At 43.7% G+C, this 18,692-nt stretch overlaps 1 protein-coding gene across 3 annotated transcripts in view; it reads right to left on the bottom strand.

The window, feature by feature from the left end:
• Nrg1 (neuregulin 1) overlaps positions 1 to 15,711 on the bottom strand; it is a 977,747-nt gene extending 962,036 nt beyond the window's left edge. For all 3 annotated transcript variants that reach the window (XM_057752215.1, XM_057752216.1, XM_057752221.1), the window contains exon 1: positions 15,000 to 15,711. In XM_057752215.1, coding sequence (XP_057608198.1) covers positions 15,000 to 15,711 — 712 coding nt within the window. The remainder of the gene's footprint in view (positions 1 to 14,999) is intronic.
• Positions 15,712 to 18,692: the final 2,981 nt, after the last annotated feature.

The following is an 18,692-nucleotide window of genomic DNA, read 5'->3' as shown; positions in this document are numbered from 1 at the left end:
TTTTGCATCTCTGAAACACCAGAGCAAAACAGATTACGCTGCCAAATTCCTCTACCAGCTCAGGATGTAGTCTGGACTCCTAATACCAGCACTATAATAGTCTCCATGTGCCTAGATGGCTGAACCGAGAAAACCATTTCCTTGGGTGAGTGGTTTTAAACAAGGAACCCCTTCACATTCGTTCTCAGCTCTCTCTCTCTCTCTCTCTCTCTCTCTCTCTCCCTCTCCCTCTCTCTCTCCCCCTTTCCCATGAATTTTCATTTTACAAGCTGGACCCTCCCACGGGTGTGGTCCAATATGGAGCCCTAAGTTTTTCGCCAATGCTGCTAACCTCTAACAATTACAGGTGTTTAATCTGCATCATCCTCTTTGACCATAAAATTAAATTCCCCTGTGTCCTTTCCTTGAATAAGCACGCATTTTTCATAGCCTTCTGTTCTATTGGCTGCTCTCTCTCACCATAAACTGGGTAAGATCAGTCAATGGTAATCATGCCACACCCTGGGGCTAGACAGATGCCTCAGAGGGTACGAGTACACACTGTTCAGGGAGGGGACTCAAAGCAGATTCCTTATGACCATGTCAAGTAGCTCCCAGCTCCAGGAGATCTGATGCCCTCTGCCCTCCATGAGCACCCCACATGTGCATATTACCCACACAGAGGCACAGACACACAGAGTAATTACCATAAAATACAGTTCTAAATCATGCTACAATCTGAACACTACGCTCTCATGTAATTTCCTGAAATCATCTCATGAAATAAATTAAGTACGTTACTTTTGAACTCAGCCTCATGTAAGACCGTGGGACACAGGCAGAATGTAACCAATTCTTTACCATAATTCAATATCAGTGGTTTCTAGCCCAATAGTCCATGTCTTCCTCTAAAACATCAAGAGCCAAGACTTTACTTCTAGCACATCTATTAGCATTTTAGTCTCCCAAACTCACACAAGAATATCCCATTAAGCTGCAGTCCCAGACCTCTAGGGGTCTCTAGGATGTGATTCCTGTCTCTTCTAATTCTCTCCCATAAACCAGTCATACAAGGCTATGAAGCATGTAGAGGTCTGTACATCAGCATCCCTACTTCTGGGTACCACTTCATTGCACTAGTTACTATTGTCATTGCTCCGGCAAGGTATCTGACAGAAACAACTTAAGTGGAAAAAGACCTATTCTGGCTTTTGGTTTAAGAAGGTGCTGCGGGAAGGTGTATAGCTAACAACTACCCACCTACTGAAGCATGACCTCATAGACTATTTACCTGGATGCGGAAGTACCTTTCCCCCTGGACCCCGGTTTTGCTGGTTCGGTTTGTTTGAATCTCATCTTTATCCATCGTTCATGCAAAGAATCCTGATTTGTAAGTTTTATCTATTAATAAATACCTGTACATTTCTTAGTTCTGAGCTAGTGTGGGATTCCTTTTATTAAGCACCAAATCTCTCCGTATTCAGAAGGGACATGGTAGCCGATCATGGTAGGGTATCATGGCAGTAGAAGCATGAGGCAGCTAGCCACACTGAGTTCATCGTCGGGGAGCACAGACAGATGTATGCTGTCACTCAGCTGGACACCTTCCAAGCTCATGAGATGGTACTGCCTACATATCACCTCACGTAAAATTCACTAAAGACTCACACCCAGAGCAGCATCTCCCAGGGGATTCCAAATCCAGTAGAACCAACCATGGAGAGAGACTCTTCATCCCAATTCTTCTGCTCTCGGTTCCTGCGGCATCCTGCCTTTCCCTACAAGTCACAGTGCAATGGGAATGAGATAGCCTGCCATCGTCTTGTGTCACTGCCTTGCATTGCTGCACTCTTGGTTCATGATGAGCATGTCTAATCTCTTCTTCATTGTTATTCCTGACACCAATATCGACCTATCAATAATGAATGCCCAATAAATAGTCAGTGGAAAAGTAAGTTAATAAACCCTTACTTCTTGCTTCCTATTAGTTACATATAATTGTTTAAAGAGCTCATGCCTCTCATCATTTATCTACATAATACATTCAGAGAGCACCTATAATTTTTCACCACTAGTGATGCCTTATGAAATAAGATTTGATGGCCACATAAACTGATGGGAAAAAGACAAGAATTAAGTTCATGACAAAGTTGCATTTAATTTTCACAAATAAACTTGTGATTTATTGAACTAATAGCAAGAAAATGCTTTAAGGTGCTTTTTTTTTAATTAAGACAGGAGAACGCAAAAGCCTACACAGCCAAAGGCCCACAACAAAGACAAGACCAGAAAGAATAACAATCACGTCATCATTATTTATGTTTATATTTTATATTTATATACACATGCAACACATGATTACTTTCTTCATTTCAGAATTTAATGAAAAGATCTTTAAAATTAGCATTTATAATCAAAACATGTATGATGTAGAGGAATAAAAGACTAGCTATTTTATACCATTTCAGAACCATGCCTTGTCTCTACCTACCTGTTGTGAATTAGCTTCTTTTTCTCCTTGGTTTTACACACACACACACACACACGCACACACGCACGCACAACCAACTATCCCACTAATCATAAAATGACCAACAATTCTTGCTAACAGGAAGGAAGTGGATAATATTGGCACCTTAATCATTTCCATGGACTTTTTGATAGTATTTTAAAGAGAAATATTACTGAGTATATAATGACAGTTATTTAGTGGGTTGCTAGAAATAAAACTACAGCAGAGTTAATAAAAGTGATTAAAAACGGTGGGCAGATAACTCTTCAATACATTTAATATACGGGGAAGGCTTAACCTAACAATTTTGCTTTTACAGGCAGTTTTATCAGCCATTTTTAATTTATCCTCCTAAGGAAAACAAAAGTGCATCATGAAACTCAATTAAGTCAGTAGTGATAGAGCCTGAGAGTATTTCTCCACAGTCCCTATATCAAAATGATTTGTTAAACACAACGCTAGGCAAGGTCTCCTCACACGCGACTGGGAGACAGGCCATATGGGCTGACCCCCTGCATTTGCAATGATAGCAAATAAAAGCAGGCATGGTGAGCTTTAAGCCTTGAGGACTTCCTACAAAACTCACCCATAAAATGCTAAATTGAGCATAAGGAAGAGATGTAGTTAATATGAAATGTATCTGTCATAAACATAGATGCATTTGACGATGTTCTCATGGCTACTGGGCTCTCCCACTACAGTGAGACAACGGAAAATCAGTGTGTGTACGTTCGGAACTGCAAACGGGAACTCCACCAGTTCAACCCTATTTGCTGAAGGTGGAGTTTAGCTGTGCCTTGGGGGTTAGCAGTGGTTATACAGGAGAGTAGAGGCTAGAACCACCCATAGTTGGTGCCTTCATAGGGCAGAGATAAATCGTTTCATTTGAGATGTCAATACTTGACGTTCCATTTATTATAGCAGCTAACCTGTCCTCACGATGCATACACCGTGTTACAGGAAATGTTCTAGAGGAACCAAATAAGACAGCCCTTCCCATAGTCACTCTTTGCTAGAAATAGCATTTACTTCTTTTCCTTGTCACAAAACTGATGACTAGTCCTTTTGGAGACAGTAGAAAGCACAAATGAACAAAATTAAGAGAAATCTAAACATCTGTAGTATGAGCACCAGAGAGAAATATTGATAATAGTTTGGTTTGTAGGGTTATAAATGCCTATTTCTCTTTTGACTGATAAATACAGAGAAAGGACAGATATACATGGTACTGCATAATCTACTATAAACGTATGTTCATCAAATTATCTTCAATGAGGATTGATGTTAGACAGATAGATAGGAAGAAAGAAAGAAAGAAAGAAAGAAAGAAAGAAAGAAAGAAAGAAAGAAAGGAAAGAAAGGAAGGAAGGAAAGAAAGAAAGAGAGACAGATAGACAGAAAGACAGATAGACAGGAGACAAATAGGCAGATAGACAGACAGACAGAGTGGGCGTGGACACACAACAGCATGAATGTGGAGGTCAGGGAGTCTGTTCTGCACTCCACTCTTATGTGGGTTTCAGGTATTAAGATCAGGTTGACAGGTGTGAACAGCAAGAACTTTTGCCTGCTGAGCCACCTCACCAGCCCCTCCCCTTCACAAGATTGTTAAGAAATTCAAAATAATCTGATCTATGGCTATAAAGTTTTGTTTACCCATCAGCCACTGAAGAACAGACACTGGGTAGAAACAGTACAGAAGGCACACACAAAACATCTGAAAGGAACATGCACAGAAGCATGGAGCCCTAGAGCTACCTCTATGTGTAAGCGATGCTGAGCAGGCTCCAGGGTCTAGGCAGGAAGAGGAACCAGATAAAAATACTTGGGACCCAAGGCTGGAGACAGATGGCTCAGTAGTTAGGAACACTCACTTCTTCCAAAGGACCCAGATCGGACTCAGAGTACACACATGGAAGTTCACAACCATATCTAACTCCAGATCCAGGTGTCCAATACCCTCTTCTGGCCTTTGCAGGCATTGCATGCATGTGCTGTAGGGACATATACACACAAAGCATAACACCCACACACATAAAATGAAGTTTGATCTAATTTTCTTTTAATTTAAGCACTTGAGGGAAGTGATGAAAGGCATCATTATCATAAAAGAATATTTTATTCTGATGGCAGCTCAAGCACTTTAAATAGTGTAATCATTTCTGTTCACAAAGGTCATTCTATCAGTAGAAAGACCATTCTTAGAGGAGGAAAATCCACAAACAAAGATAAGAAGCTGTTATTGTAAGAGTAAGAAAGAGATCTGTCACAGAGACAATGAAATTTGGGAAGCAAGAAGACTCTGAGAACCAACAACCATATATGTTACATTTATATATGCATATACATATATATATATATATATATAAACAACCATATATATATTGACTTATAAAACTTAGCCAGATATATCACAAAAAAAGGATTCTGTTTGAAACAAAAAATTCTACAAAATGCAAAGGGGCTAAGTGAATTTTTATCACTTCTCACTACTGTATCTAGAACACAAGAAATGCTCATCAAAGAACCACTGAGAATAGTGATGGCAGCTTTAATAATGATGACCATAGATGCATTGATAAGAAGCAGATGCGTAGATGGGCTTTCAGGTGAGGAACAGGCTTTGATATGATGATCATGCATTATGTCGGATTTTTATCTCATAATAGTTTGACATATAAATCTAGATTCTAAAAGAAAGGTCTAGGCTTGAGATATAGATTGAAAAGCCATTATTGATAAACATCACTGAGGTTTTTCCCAGTGGAAAATCCCACAGGGAGCTCACGCTACATACAACAAAAAAGAAGAAAATGGACCTCGCCTGGCTAAGCCCTAAGCTGTAGTACAGCCTGTCCGTACTACAAAGCCAGTAATGACTCTTAGTTCAGCAGCATGAAAAGTCAGATCAAATTATCTTCATCTTGACACCTTCTTTCAGCATGGTTCCTTAACCCATAAGGGACTACCAGTATCACCTTCCTGCCCATACCATTCTAATGATAAACAGAGAAAGAAGGACTCAACCCCTGCCTCCTGGTAGGAAACCGGTCCCTAGCATCAAATCCAGTCTCACAGGAGACCAAGTGCTCAGACTCTGTGTTAGCCTCATCCACTTCATCAGCAGCACTGGTGGTCAGAACTTAAAACCACAGCACCTTTACATTGTTAGAACAAAATCCCCAAGAGAACAGTATAGACGCTTGTTTCAGTTTATCACACGAATAGCTGAAGTTGTTTTAAAAGTTTCCAGTTGTGTGTGACTCCGTTAGTCACGCCTCATCATTCCAAAGGCAGGTTTGGCAGGCACGGTGACTTTTGCTTTCTGTAAAGGTGATGCCAATGATTACAATAAATTTGGTATTTGAGACAGATGAACAAAATGACACAAAAAATGGAAGTCCCAGGATGTGGAGGAAGGACAGACACAGGCATCACTGAAGGTTCCCTTTCTTCCAGCTCCCTGCTTCCTCTCTTCGGTCACCTAAAACTCCTACCACTGTTTCTCCGTGATTGTTCCCTTTAGAATCCTGGCATGAGAAAAAAGAAAGAGGAAGTCTCCCGACACAGGGGCACAGGTGGTTAGTAAATTTGGGTCGTTTCTGAGATAAGCATGAGGTACATCTGAAAGGACCTCAGAAAGCATCTCCGTTCTACTTTTCCAGTTTTAGGTATTAGGCTGACAGAGTCAGTGGCTCTAAATCACACAGTACACTTAGAATGCGCCAGCAGCAAGGTTTCCCCCACTCCTTCGACTAAGGCATTTTCCCCTGTGAATGAATTGCAGGCACAGCCAACATCTGCCCACCAGAATGCTGTTGCCTTCTCAGAAACAGACATGCCCAGAGAAAAGCTTGAGAATATGCAAATGCTAAGGAGCATGAGATGATACGAGACATCTTGTGACTGCACACAGTGGGCTGTAAAGAGGCATTCTGTGTTCAAAGGCTTCCGTGAGCATTTCTGACTGGAATCATTTCTAGAAACATCAAGGGAGCAGTGATATTTGGATTGTCTCTTGAAAGAGGGTCAGAATCCTCTAGGCATAAATGGGGCTAGAACAGAGACCCAAGCAGAAGACAGAGGAAATCATGTAAGAACACGCACCTGTCCGTGGATCAGTGCGACTGGATGGACGTGTTCTTGGAGTGATATGAGCAAGGTAAGGCTGGGTTTGCACTGGAACAGGAGCCCGATGCTGAGGGTCAGTGGCTGCAGTCAGTATGTGTATACAGGGAGACTGAGCAAGGAAGAGGCCAGTTAATGGCAGAATCTTCAGAAGGACTCAGACTCCAACCCAGCAGCCAATAGATAGGGCTTTGAGCAATAGAGAGATATAGACAGGGAAACTATTAAGAAAAAAGGTGGAGCCGGGCGGTGGTGGCGCACGCCTTTAATCCCAGCACTTGGGAGGCAGAGGCAGGCGGATCTCTGTGAGTTCGAGACCAGCCTGGTCTACAAGAGCTAGTTCCAGGACAGGCTCCAAAACCACAGAGAAACCCTATCTCGAAAAACCAAAAAAAAAAAAAAAAAAAAGGTGGAAATTTTAATGAATAATTTAAATCCATTGGAAGATTCCGATAGTGTTATGTATATGATAAGGCATTTCTGTGGGCTAAATTGATAGGCGTATAAACTGACGTGCAAAATTTGATGATAAGCATTACAAAGTATTTCTTAACTGTATTTGTTAAGTATGCCTTTGTTTTAAATAAGCTGATGTCTGTTCTCACTTCAGTAGTTGTTTTGGGATTCAGGCCTCTAAGAGCCACACAAACGAGAACTATTAATAGGTTAGTAGCTATTTTCTGAAAACCTACTTCCTATTAATGGAAATAATAGCCATAATAACTTTGTACAGAAAACAAAATAAACATCATTCCCCACCCCTTATGCCCACCAGGATGACTGTTGCCGAAGCCACACAGACGAACATTCGCTGGTCAGGGGACAGGAGCTTGGGTTCTCTGTCGGGAGGGGAATAAAGTGTGCAGCTGCTATGGAAAAAGGCATAAACTAACCCTAAGATCTTTACATTCCATCTGGGGATTCGAACCCCCCAAAATGAAAAGTGAGACCTCAAGCAGGTATTTCTATGCTCATGTTACAGGAGCATAATCCACAACAGGCAAAGACAGGAGTCACCCAAATGTCACGAATGGGCGAATGGATGATGTAACGAATGGGCGAATGGATGATGTCACGAATGGGCGGATGCATAAAAACTGTGCTGTACAACATAAGATGAATTCTATTCTGTGTTTTCTGAAGGCAGAAAGCTCTGGTGCCTGCTCTAGTGCATACGAATGGTGAAGACGTAATACTCTCTGAAAGTCACAAAAGAACAAAAGCTGTTCTACTACACATATGCTGAATAGTCATGCCATAAATACGGAAAGTAGAGTGGTGGCTTCTAGGGACATAGAAGGAAAATGTCAGGGAGGGGGTGGTGGTAATGATCTGTGGATTCAGAATTTGTCGTGGAGGTGAAAAACTTCGGGAGACATTCTAGTGACAGATGAGCAACAATGTAGTCACACCACACTACTAAAATACATTTCTAAAGGTAGTAGATGTGGTAAAGATTGTGTTTTCACAGCTACAATCAGTCTGCTCAGAGAATAAGAACATTTTCAGAAATGCTAGACTTTCCAATAGGATCCCTGCTCCAGTGAAATCCCTGGGTGTTCCCAAGGGCATGATGTAATCAACGCCTGTGACGGCAGGAAGACAACAGAGGGAAGAAGCATCCTAGCAGAGGTGTCCTACGCTGAGCTGAACCACTACACCTCGAAGGGCACCAAAGGGTTTGAACCGCATAGTCCTCTTCCAAGGATGAAGTCTACTGACAATTTCTTGTGATGCAAACTAGTCATCTATTTCCTCTTTAGTCAGGGCTAGCATGTTCTAGACAGAGTATATTCCCTGTGGGGGCAGAAAATACAGCAACTGCTGATTTAGGGAAACCCCTCATCACCCATGGTGGCCCCAGGGCCAACTAGACGGTGGTCAAAAGGACCTTGCCATTGACCTCAGCCCAAAGATCACATGCTGTTCTTCCTGTCTTCCAACCAAGAACTGACATGACATTAAAAACGAGATAGGTAAGGGAAAAGTACCTCATCCCCTCCAAAGTTATTGCTTCTTGGGGACACAAGGGGAAACCTTTCCTCTGCAGTTATGAAAACTGAATTTCTCATAAAGTAAAACTTAATACAACTGAAATTCTCAAATGTCCGTGAGTACAAAGGGGAACCCAGCATTTCCGAGTGCTGAGGTCAAGTACTCAGAATGGGGTGAGATAATGGATCTTTCCAGAACAGCACCAGTGATTCATTAACTCTCCAGACTCTGGTGTACATTCGAGTATTGACGACACACAGAATTTTACTTCTTGCTGGGATATAAATTACACAGGATAAATTCAGTCCAACAATAATTGAGAGAGAGTTTCTGGAAGTTCAGCAACCTTTCTCAGAAGCCCAAAAGTCAATGTGGTGGTGATACGAAAAAGCCATGGTGTGCTGAAAATATTTGGTTTCTTATGCTATTTTCCACAGATACACATCTCACCAAACTATTGCTGCGCAGTGGGAAAATCATAAGGATGCTTTTTTCTTTTCAAATACAGCCTATATCAATTGTTGCTACCACATACACATCTGGGAGTGTCTCTGTCACTTACCACTTAACAGTTAGTGATTACTTCATCTATTAATACATACAAAAATTAAGCTGCACCTCTCAAAGTTGAGCCATTGAGTGTTAGCTGTGACTGCGTGGTTTTAGCTAACACAACTCGATAGCTTCCATTGCTTTATTGGCAATTTCCAGATGAGAGACGTGGTTACAGAAATAGGGTATGTCTGAGGACCTCACATCTTTAGTCCTTCTTTCCCATGCCCTGGACTCCTAAGTATACCTATAACCAAGACTCTAACACCATGATCAGTCATGCCCCCTTATATCTATGCTCAATTTAGCTCATGTCTCTTGCTACAGTAGGATAAAAGGCAAAGAATAATTTCCTTCTATAGGTTCTCGCCATTCATTGTTATCGGTAAAATCTGGCCACCAGCTCCTGGTGGGCATACGACTCTGAACTTCTCTTACACTTCCAAGAATGTCAGGGCTGATGTCCAAAGACAGAGCTTTGTTTTATTCATGCAGAGCCTGTGTACTTCGAGATGCAACACAGGTAACTACCAGTATCCTCATGGGAAGGATAAGGAGCCAATCAGGAGCAAACAGAGCTCTTGCATGTACAATCTTCTGATCTCAGCTGCCTGTTATCCAATGCATTCAAACCAAGGCAGCTGAATTTTGAGATGTCAAGAGATGGATAGTCAATGTGATGGTGAACAGTAAGCCTATATGCATGCACTGAGATCCAGCTGTGGTCCAGGGTTTGCCTAAGGCTTCCTTCACAAAATCTTCATAAGGGAACTAGAGACCATGGGGGTATATACAGGAAATCTGAGTGAAGAAGAGCCAGGACACCTCTGCATGGGAAGAATTTCATCTTTTTTTTATTATTATAAAATTATAAACTATCCTAGGTCCATTAGGGTCAATCAAAGTTAAAAAAGCAGTATCCTAGGAAACTAATTTCCATAGGGAAAAATACCTTATTTTTTCATTTTAAAAGCCCCGACAGATAAAATACAACTTTACATGTCTCTCTGATGCCTAGATGGCTAGTCAGTACTGAGGGGAAATTGTTTTCTAACTCTTGAATCTAGCATACATGGAGATCAGGTGACTCACTTTTAGCTGTCGATATCATCTGCTTTTTTTTTTAATCGACTTGAACATATACAGATCGCTTAGTGATAGAAATCAAGAAAGCAAGCCTTTAGAAACAGGTTTGTCCCAAGTACATTACTAACCCACATAGGCGACATGGAAACATCACACTATGTCAACGAGAGCAGTCCCTTGAATCCGTGACACTTGTCTCCATTTGACCAGTTCTCAAGTCCTACAATTTTACAGGTGAGCAAGATGTATCACTAAGCATCTGTGCATGAACTATAAAGTGACATTTCAGCAGGATGGGATGACCAGCTAAGTCGTCTTCTATCATAATATTACTTTAATTGTCACTTCGAGTTTATGCTAATATATGTACAGAGTTAATACATGCATGCAGATTTAAAGCACTTATATGTGACCTGAAAACTCTCCACAAGTCCTAAAGAAATAAAAAACATTTAAAACTGTCTTTTCCTTTCCTATAAACAACACACATTTTTTGTAACTACTTAGCCTAGAAAGAAACATATTATATCTAGAATTATTCGGCATTTATATAAGGTTAATCATAATGTCCATTCAATAAGAGTTCTACAGAGAGCTTTTTTTTTTCATACCATGTAAGCTTTATTTTAAACAAACCACAAGAACATAAATGTTACTAAGGACTCAGGGCAGCTGAAGAGTTCCGGATATCTATCTGGTCAGCGTATAAATTGTCGCTGAAATGGGGAAACAGGTTTGAAAACATGTTCCTTGCAATTAAGGAAACCAACAGGAAGAAAATGAGTAAGAGGGAAGCAAGGGAGATTCCCTGAACAATGAATGGATTCTGATTGACAAGGGCAGCAACTGCCCCAAGCACATCCTTCTGCTCTCATCTACTATAAATACACAAGCCTAGAAAAGCACAGCTTGGTGTTTTATCCTGAGGGTGATCTAAGCTTCCCAGTCTTAGATAATGCATTAAGACATATGGCAAAGCTGCCCCTAAATTCAGAGGGTTTATAGATCTCCCCAAAATGACTCAAACTATCCCCTGGTACTAGTAAAACATTCTACCTCAGGTATTTAAATGTGCTTTAAAAATATTTGTCTTCTAAAGAACTATTTCCCCAAATAACCTATCCTGGTTTCATATTTCAATATAAATATTAAAAGACACATACAGTTTCTTTCCTTAATAGAAGGAAGTTGAATCTACTCTAGATTTTCACAGCAAGATTTATATGACTTTTCCTTAAAAAAAAAAATGAGTCGCAAATATTTGGGAAATTTAATTTACATGTGTATTCATGAAATGCCAGCAGTCAAGCAAAACCTATTCCTAGTTCTATTGCTCTAATGCAGCTTTTATTAAGAACGCTCGCTGGATAACCCCTGCAGCGTTTTGTTTTGTTTTGTTTTGTTTTTGTTTTTGTTTTTATACCACTGTAAAGTCAGCACACTTTGTTAAACAGTGAATGGGGGAATTTAAAAAAAGTATCGTTTATCATAAATATTTTATAAGCATGCTTATAATTTCCATATATAAAGATACCTTCATTCTCTACCATACAGCACACAGACTTGCACTGGCTTATAAAAACACCATGGGCAAATCTGTCATTCGGCATCCGTACTGCGAGATCTTTGTGGAAATCAGTTTCTGCCTTGTACAACCACAATGCTTGGAAAACAAAAAGCCTAGTATATCAAACAATAACTTGTTTCAGTATCAGAAATTTCATTGAAAGGCCAATTAATTTGCTTTCCAGCTGAACATACATTCCTAACTACAAGTCTCAGTTCATTTAGGAGAGAACACAAAATAATAAATAAACAAATAATAAATAAATAAGCAAGCAAAGGCTGAATAAAACTCAAACACTTGTCATGAACGTCTAATTTATTCAAACTTCAACTATCAAGCAAACAACCTATGAAATTCCATGTTGTCTTCTAAACACACTAACAGTTTCTGTCTCAAAGGGTCGACTTTCTTATGTATTTTTTATATAGATGATACCAAAGAGCTTATAGTAGATGGAGGAAGAGAGAGGAAATCAGAGAACCTTTCTATGAGCCCTGAGGCGAATCTGTTGTCTGTGGAGTTCCTATTCTATTAAGCAACTTGTAGGAGACAGCACTGCAGCTGGGAGCCTAAGATCTGGAAACTGTCCCCCTGGGTATGACATCACAAAATGACTTTGCTCTATTCCTTCCCCAGCCTGACACCATGGCTCAAGCCTGCACAGAACTGTCGCACCCTGAGGCCAGCTCCCATTTTTTTTATTTATTTATTTATTTATTTTTGGTTTTTCGAGACAGGGTTTCTCTGTGGTTTTGGAGGCTCTCCTGGAACAAGCTCTTGTAGACCAGGCTGGCCTCGAACTCACAGAGATCCGCCTGCCTCTGCCTCCCGAGTGCTGGGATTAAAGGCGTGCACCACCACCGCCCGGCCCAGCTCCCATTTTTAGATAAGGACTTCCCTACCTTCACTCTCCCTAAAATCTAACCAAAAAGTACATAAGCAGCCTGACCAGGTCAAAACAGCCCCTGTTTTCTCTAGAGAGTTCCCATTTGTCTGTGTCCCTTTGTTGATAGACTCTGAATGGCACTGTTAACAGAGAACACGCAGCAGGGTGGATTCACAAGTTTTCAAACACACACACACACACAGACACTTTCCAGCCAACATTCTAAGTACAGGTTTACTGAGCTCACCCTATACAAAGTAGCTTGTCAGAAGAAATTTAGCACATTTCCACTTAGTCTGTAGGTAAGCCTTACACTGAGATGTCATGTAACACCCAAATCACCAAACACTGTAACTATATGAATGGAACACAGTAGCATACTATGCTTCTCCATCTTCCCAACCCTGTGCATATGAGAGTATCAGTTCATCCAAAAACCTCGCTTCCTCCTGACAGCCATAATTCACAATTATGTACTCCCTCTGATTGGCAAAGGGAAGGGCAACACTGCCTACACTCAGTAAAGCTTCGTGCCTTTTTTGACTTAGAGGTCCAAAATAATATGATTGCTTCAGGCAGCATGGATTTTCCTTGTTCAAATGTTCTCTAAGTGCATGGAAGGGTATTATTCCTGGAATCTGGCATTTGTGCCTAGTTAAAAGTCATTACCAACAGCATTGTGAACTTAGCAACACACGCTCCATCCCAGGTGTCACTGCTAACTGCAATCCCCTCCACGCGGACCCCCCCCCCAGATGCCCAGAAAATGATGTAAAACACATATGGTTTGGAGCAAAGGCGAAATCCTTCTTGAATTACATATCATAAAGCATGTGAAAGCTGAACTATGGCATGGCTTAAGGGTTTTACTTCAGATTCTGTAGCAGCGGATCCTAAACTGCAGTGCGATGGTGTTGGAGCGCTGGTGTTCCCTACTAAGACAGCTCCCAGAAGCGCAGTCCCTATGTTCCACAGTGACATCTATCAACCAGAGCTGGGGAATCCCAGTGTCCGTCTCAAAAGCCTCTGTCCACAGAGTGGAGCAATCCTAACAGGTCTCTGGCACACCAAATACACTGTCAACATAAAGGAACAGTGGGTGAACTTTGCTCTGGCCTGTCATTAAAACCAAATCATCGGGTATTAATTAACTGCAGGACACAAGGACCTGAACGGCAACCCGGAATCTGCGTTTAATTGGGTAACACCAGACCCAAATTTAAAATAACTGACACACTTTGCACCACAGGCAGACAGAGTAGGTCTGTCTTGATGCCGAATTTGTGAAAATCCAATTAATCCAACCATCCATTACACAAATGTATAAACCAAGGGGGAAAAGCCATTAGGCATGTTAGAATGTGTAATATGTAATCATGTTAATTTACGGTTTGAGGAGGAATCCCTGCTATGTGTTAGTGATTATACGGTAATCAGGAAATGATACAGAAATCTAGGTCCTAGAGATGGTTTTATGAATGACAGACACACAATTCTACCTCAGACATGTAATTAGACTCGCAGCTAATATCTCAAATCAGATAGTATGACGCTCCTGAGTGCACGCTCCTCAGTGATTAAAATAGGAAAAGTCTGGGGAATTGAGTGCTAAACTTCTCGTCTGAGAGTCTTAAAGGCCTACATAAAATTACATTCATCTGTTCTGGTTCCTAGACCAGGAGAAATAACCTCCAAACCAAAACAGTGTGAACAAAATTCTCTACAGGATTTTCCCAAGAAAATGCACTCTGTCATGTCACAGACACATACAAACTAGCTCCACAATCCACCTGTGTGCTGGGTATCAGTGAACCCAAAACTCTGCCATTGTCTTTAGAGCCATCTTAGCCAGCCCTTTCCTCCTCAGGACTCTCAGGGACAAACAGCCTCTGACTTCCTCAGACCACATTCCCGATCAGAAGTAGAGCTTGGAAACCAACTGGTACCTCTTTCGGAGAAGCCCCACACACAGGGACCCACAAACACTTCTTAACCACAGGCAAGTTCAACAGCACAACGCCTAAGAAAGCAGCAGGCACATTCCCTAGCAACTTCCTGAACCAAACCCCGAGGGATTCAAAAGTTTCATGCAGCCCAACGGAGGACCAAACTTTAGGATTCCACCCAGTGCAAAAGCCCAGAGACTCCAGGAACATTTGAGAAATCGTCCGGCCCCCTGGCACCTGCTAAACCGCTCTCCTCTAGGACCGCTAGGACCTGGGAGCGCCCGCGCCCTGCAGCCCTCGAAGGGGGACCCCAAGATCGGCCCGGGGGTGGGCTGGCGAGGCACTTACCGCACCGCTTACACAGCACCCGGCTGACCTCCTTTTTGAGGTTGCGGCCAGTCTCCAGTGGGGGGAACGAGGCTCGGAAGGCGGGCGGCGTGCGGCCGCTGCTGTTGGCATCGGGTTCCATGAAGAAGATGTACCTGCTGTCCTCCTTGAGCCGCCCGCAGGACGGGAAGGCTGGGTGGCCCCAGGTGTCCAGGCGCACGGTGAGCAAGGAGTCCTTCTTCAAGCCCCCAGCTTTTACCGCCCACACCTGGTGCACCTTCACCAGATAGGGCGCAGGGTCCCCGAGTTGGTCGGTGCTGGGCGCAGGGGACCTGGTGGGCAGGGTCCAGTTGGCAGCGGGCGGAAGGTCCTGGGAGGGCGGTGGGTCCTGGGCGTGCTGTCCCTGCGCCCCTGCCCCTGCCTCGCCCGCTGCCTTCCTGTCGAGTGCCCCCTGCTGCCGCCGCGGCGGGTGCACCTTTCCCTCGATCACCACCGCGGCGCGCCGGGCCAGCTCCTGCACCGAGCCCACGCTGGGCGGAGACGAGTAGCACACCGAGGCCCCCGCGGGAGCCGCCCGCTTGGCCGCCGCCCCCGGCGCCAGGGCCGCGGTCCCCAGCAGCAGTAGCAGTGGCGGCAGCAGCGGCAGCAGCGGAGGCGAGCGGCCGGCGGGCCGGGGATGCGGGACGCTGGGGCTGGTACCCAGCGGGCGGCGCGGGGCGCGTCGCCATCTCATGGTGTGAGGTGCGTGCGGGCGCCTGTCGGTGCGGACTCTGCTTGGCTGGCTCCAGCTGCCTCGCCTTGCCTGCCCCCACTCTTGCCCTGACCCTCCTCCTTTTATTTATTTATTGGGGGGGGGGGGTAGGAGAGTTGTTTATGGGGGGAGAGATGGGTGGATCCACAGAAAGGCAAAAAGGCGAATTTTAAAAAAGAAAGAAGAAGCAATAAAAAGGAAAAAGGAAGAGAAAAAAAGCCTTTGCCACCGCCTCGGTTGCGGGAGTGACAGGTTCCCCCCCGCGCCACCGCTGCCGCCGCGCCCCGAGCCCTGCTGTCGGGGATGCTGTCACCGGAGGAGTGGAGGTGGAGGCGCTGCTCGGCGGGGAACAGTCCTTTGTGTGGAGTGCTGCTGCGGCGGCTGCTGGGCTGCGAAAGCGGCGGGGATGAGAGCGCGGGGACAGAGCCCTGGAGGCGGAGTTGCGTGCCTAGAAATCGTTGGGTGGCCCAGGCGACAGCGCCCTGCGCCTGGCCTGTTTACCTGTGCGGCGAACTCGCCCCGCGCTCTGCTTGCCCTTCCTGGTGCTGATCCCAAGCCCGGCCGGCTCGGCCCTCCCCTGACTGGCTGTCGCCCTGACTGCTGCAATTGGGAGGACCGGCGGCGGGCTGCAAGGCTGCAGTCCGAGTGGGCTGCGGAGATGTACTGGGGAGTGAGAGGTGACGCTTCAGTGAGCAGGGACCTGTTAGCCGCGCTGGATGCCCAAATGTAGGGAGGAAGCCAGGGTGGGACACAGGATGAGGGTCCTCGGTTCAGAAAAGTTTTGAGATGCTCGGGTTACTTTGCAGTCAAAAGGGAGCAACATGTTCATGGGAGACAGGGAGCAATTAAAATAACAACTTCAAAACACGCCCCCTCTCTTTCCAGCGCAAGGCACTGTACACTTCAGGTATGAAGCCTCTGTCTATTCATGCTTGTTTGACACTTCAGTCTTGCTATCCCTCTGACTTTGCCTCTCCTGAAATAGATGGTTCGCCATGATTTCAGGACTCCTGTAATGCCCCTTCCTCATCAAAGCTTAGTTGAGTCAAGTGCTTGCTCAGTAAGGCCCTTTTATATATAGTTTATGGCACTTTTCTTTAAAGACTAAAGTTTCCTTGGGCACTAGAACAAAAGGTCACAGGGATACCACAGTATGTTTAATATTTCACACGAGTCCCCCGCCCCTCCCTAACTCCTATACTGCTAGGCTTAAGGACCTTATTCCAAAGTAAAAATCCATCACATCGCATGAATATTTTTCCAGCAATATTATGCAAGGGGAAGAAAACATGTTAGCATGTCGAGGTAAATTATTCCCTCTTAAGTATGCTCTTTTACATGTTCAGGGGCAGAATAAAGCAGAGGTAAAGCCATTCACTGAGCAGTCGATGCAGATTGTGAAAACTGAAGTTTTTGGAAACACTCTGACTTCTTGATGTCTTTACTCAGGGATTCTACAAGTTGTCATTGCTGTCAAGTATGGTATATTAGCTTCCATGCTTTGCCTTGTTTTGTCTTCCGTAGCTGAGCATCAAACCCAAGGCCTCATACATATTGGGCAGGTGCTCTACCACTGAGCTATAAGCCCAGCCTTAAAAAAAAAAAAAGACATTTTGATTTTAATGCAACATCTTTCTCAGTTGCTAAGACTCACCTTTCAACCTGCAGCCCATTCAGGAGTTGAGCATGTAATGCCCCTGCATTGTCCTCCTGAATAGTCAAGGATATATATATATATAGTCTCTGCTAGCAAACCCTAGTAGTCATGATTTTATACTTTAAAAGCAAAGAGATTTTAAGCCATGGAATGAAGTCTTTGGTTATTGGCATCTGTAGTTGGCTACAGGGTTTCATTCTCTTGAAGACCAGCTTGGAAGGACAAGTTCTGGATACTCAGATTTCTAGCATGCGATGGTTAATTCCTGTCTTATACTCTGATGGGACCAAATAAAGAAAACTCAGCATATAGCAGCGTGGTGGTCTCCAACATATGTTCTCTTGAATGCTTGAGAGTCCAGAATCACACCTATTAGTCTCCCCATATTGTTCCCAGGTCCTGGGGTTTCTGACTCACTGTTTTTTGAGGCTCTACTCTTACTTGGAGCACGGACTCCCTCTCCACCTTTCAGTTTTCAAGCAGTTACCTGGCACCGCATGGCAAACCATTCCTAAAACACTCTTGGCCCAAACAGTATCCACTCATGTTTGCCTGGCATTATAGTGGTTGGTGTAAGCCTCAGCACAAATGGCTCTTCAGATGGTGGTGGGGACAAGGTAGGGTGGCTAACCTTTAATGGCATTAGCTGAGATAGTTCATCTCATAAAGAAGGCTGGAAGATGGCTCAGCAGTTGAGAACTCTGGGGCCCTTCTCAGAGGACCTGAGTTCAAATCCCAGCACCCACGTGGCAGCTCACAATCAGGTGTCTTTAAGTCCGGTTCCTGATGATCTGATGCCCTCTTCTGGCCTTCACAGGTACCAGGCACACAAATGATGTACATACATGCAGGCAAAACATACAAATACATAATAATTGATATATTTTTTTAAAAAAAAAGCCAATCTCATTCTTTAGCAGACAGCCTGAACTTTTACAAGGAATCTGAATATATCCCAAGAGAGGGAGTAGCCAGAAGCAAGCAAGGCCTCTTAAAGTCTAGGCTCAGAATTAGCAGCTCATTAATTCGTCTCATCACTAGTCACCGTCACAAGGCCGCCTCAGACTCTAGAAGTGGAGTTGCAGGCTACCCGTTCATGTAAGAAACACCAATGTTGTGCCATTGTTAAAAGGCAGAGAAACAAGAAGGAAGAAATATGGTTTCCTTCTGCCATGACCCACCACATATGTTAAACATTCCTTCTGATCCAGTTGTTCCATGGAGCCTTCTTTTAAATACTAAACTCTCCGAGTGACCATTTCCCACAATGCACATCTTCCGCATCATCTTCATCCTTGATCGTCTC

The sequence above is a fragment of the Chionomys nivalis genome, chromosome 20 (genome assembly GCF_950005125.1).
Source record: "Chionomys nivalis chromosome 20, mChiNiv1.1, whole genome shotgun sequence".
NCBI lineage: Eukaryota > Metazoa > Chordata > Mammalia > Rodentia > Cricetidae > Chionomys > Chionomys nivalis.
The sequence above is the reverse complement of the archived record's forward strand: the minus strand, read 5'-3'. Positions and strand labels throughout refer to the sequence as shown.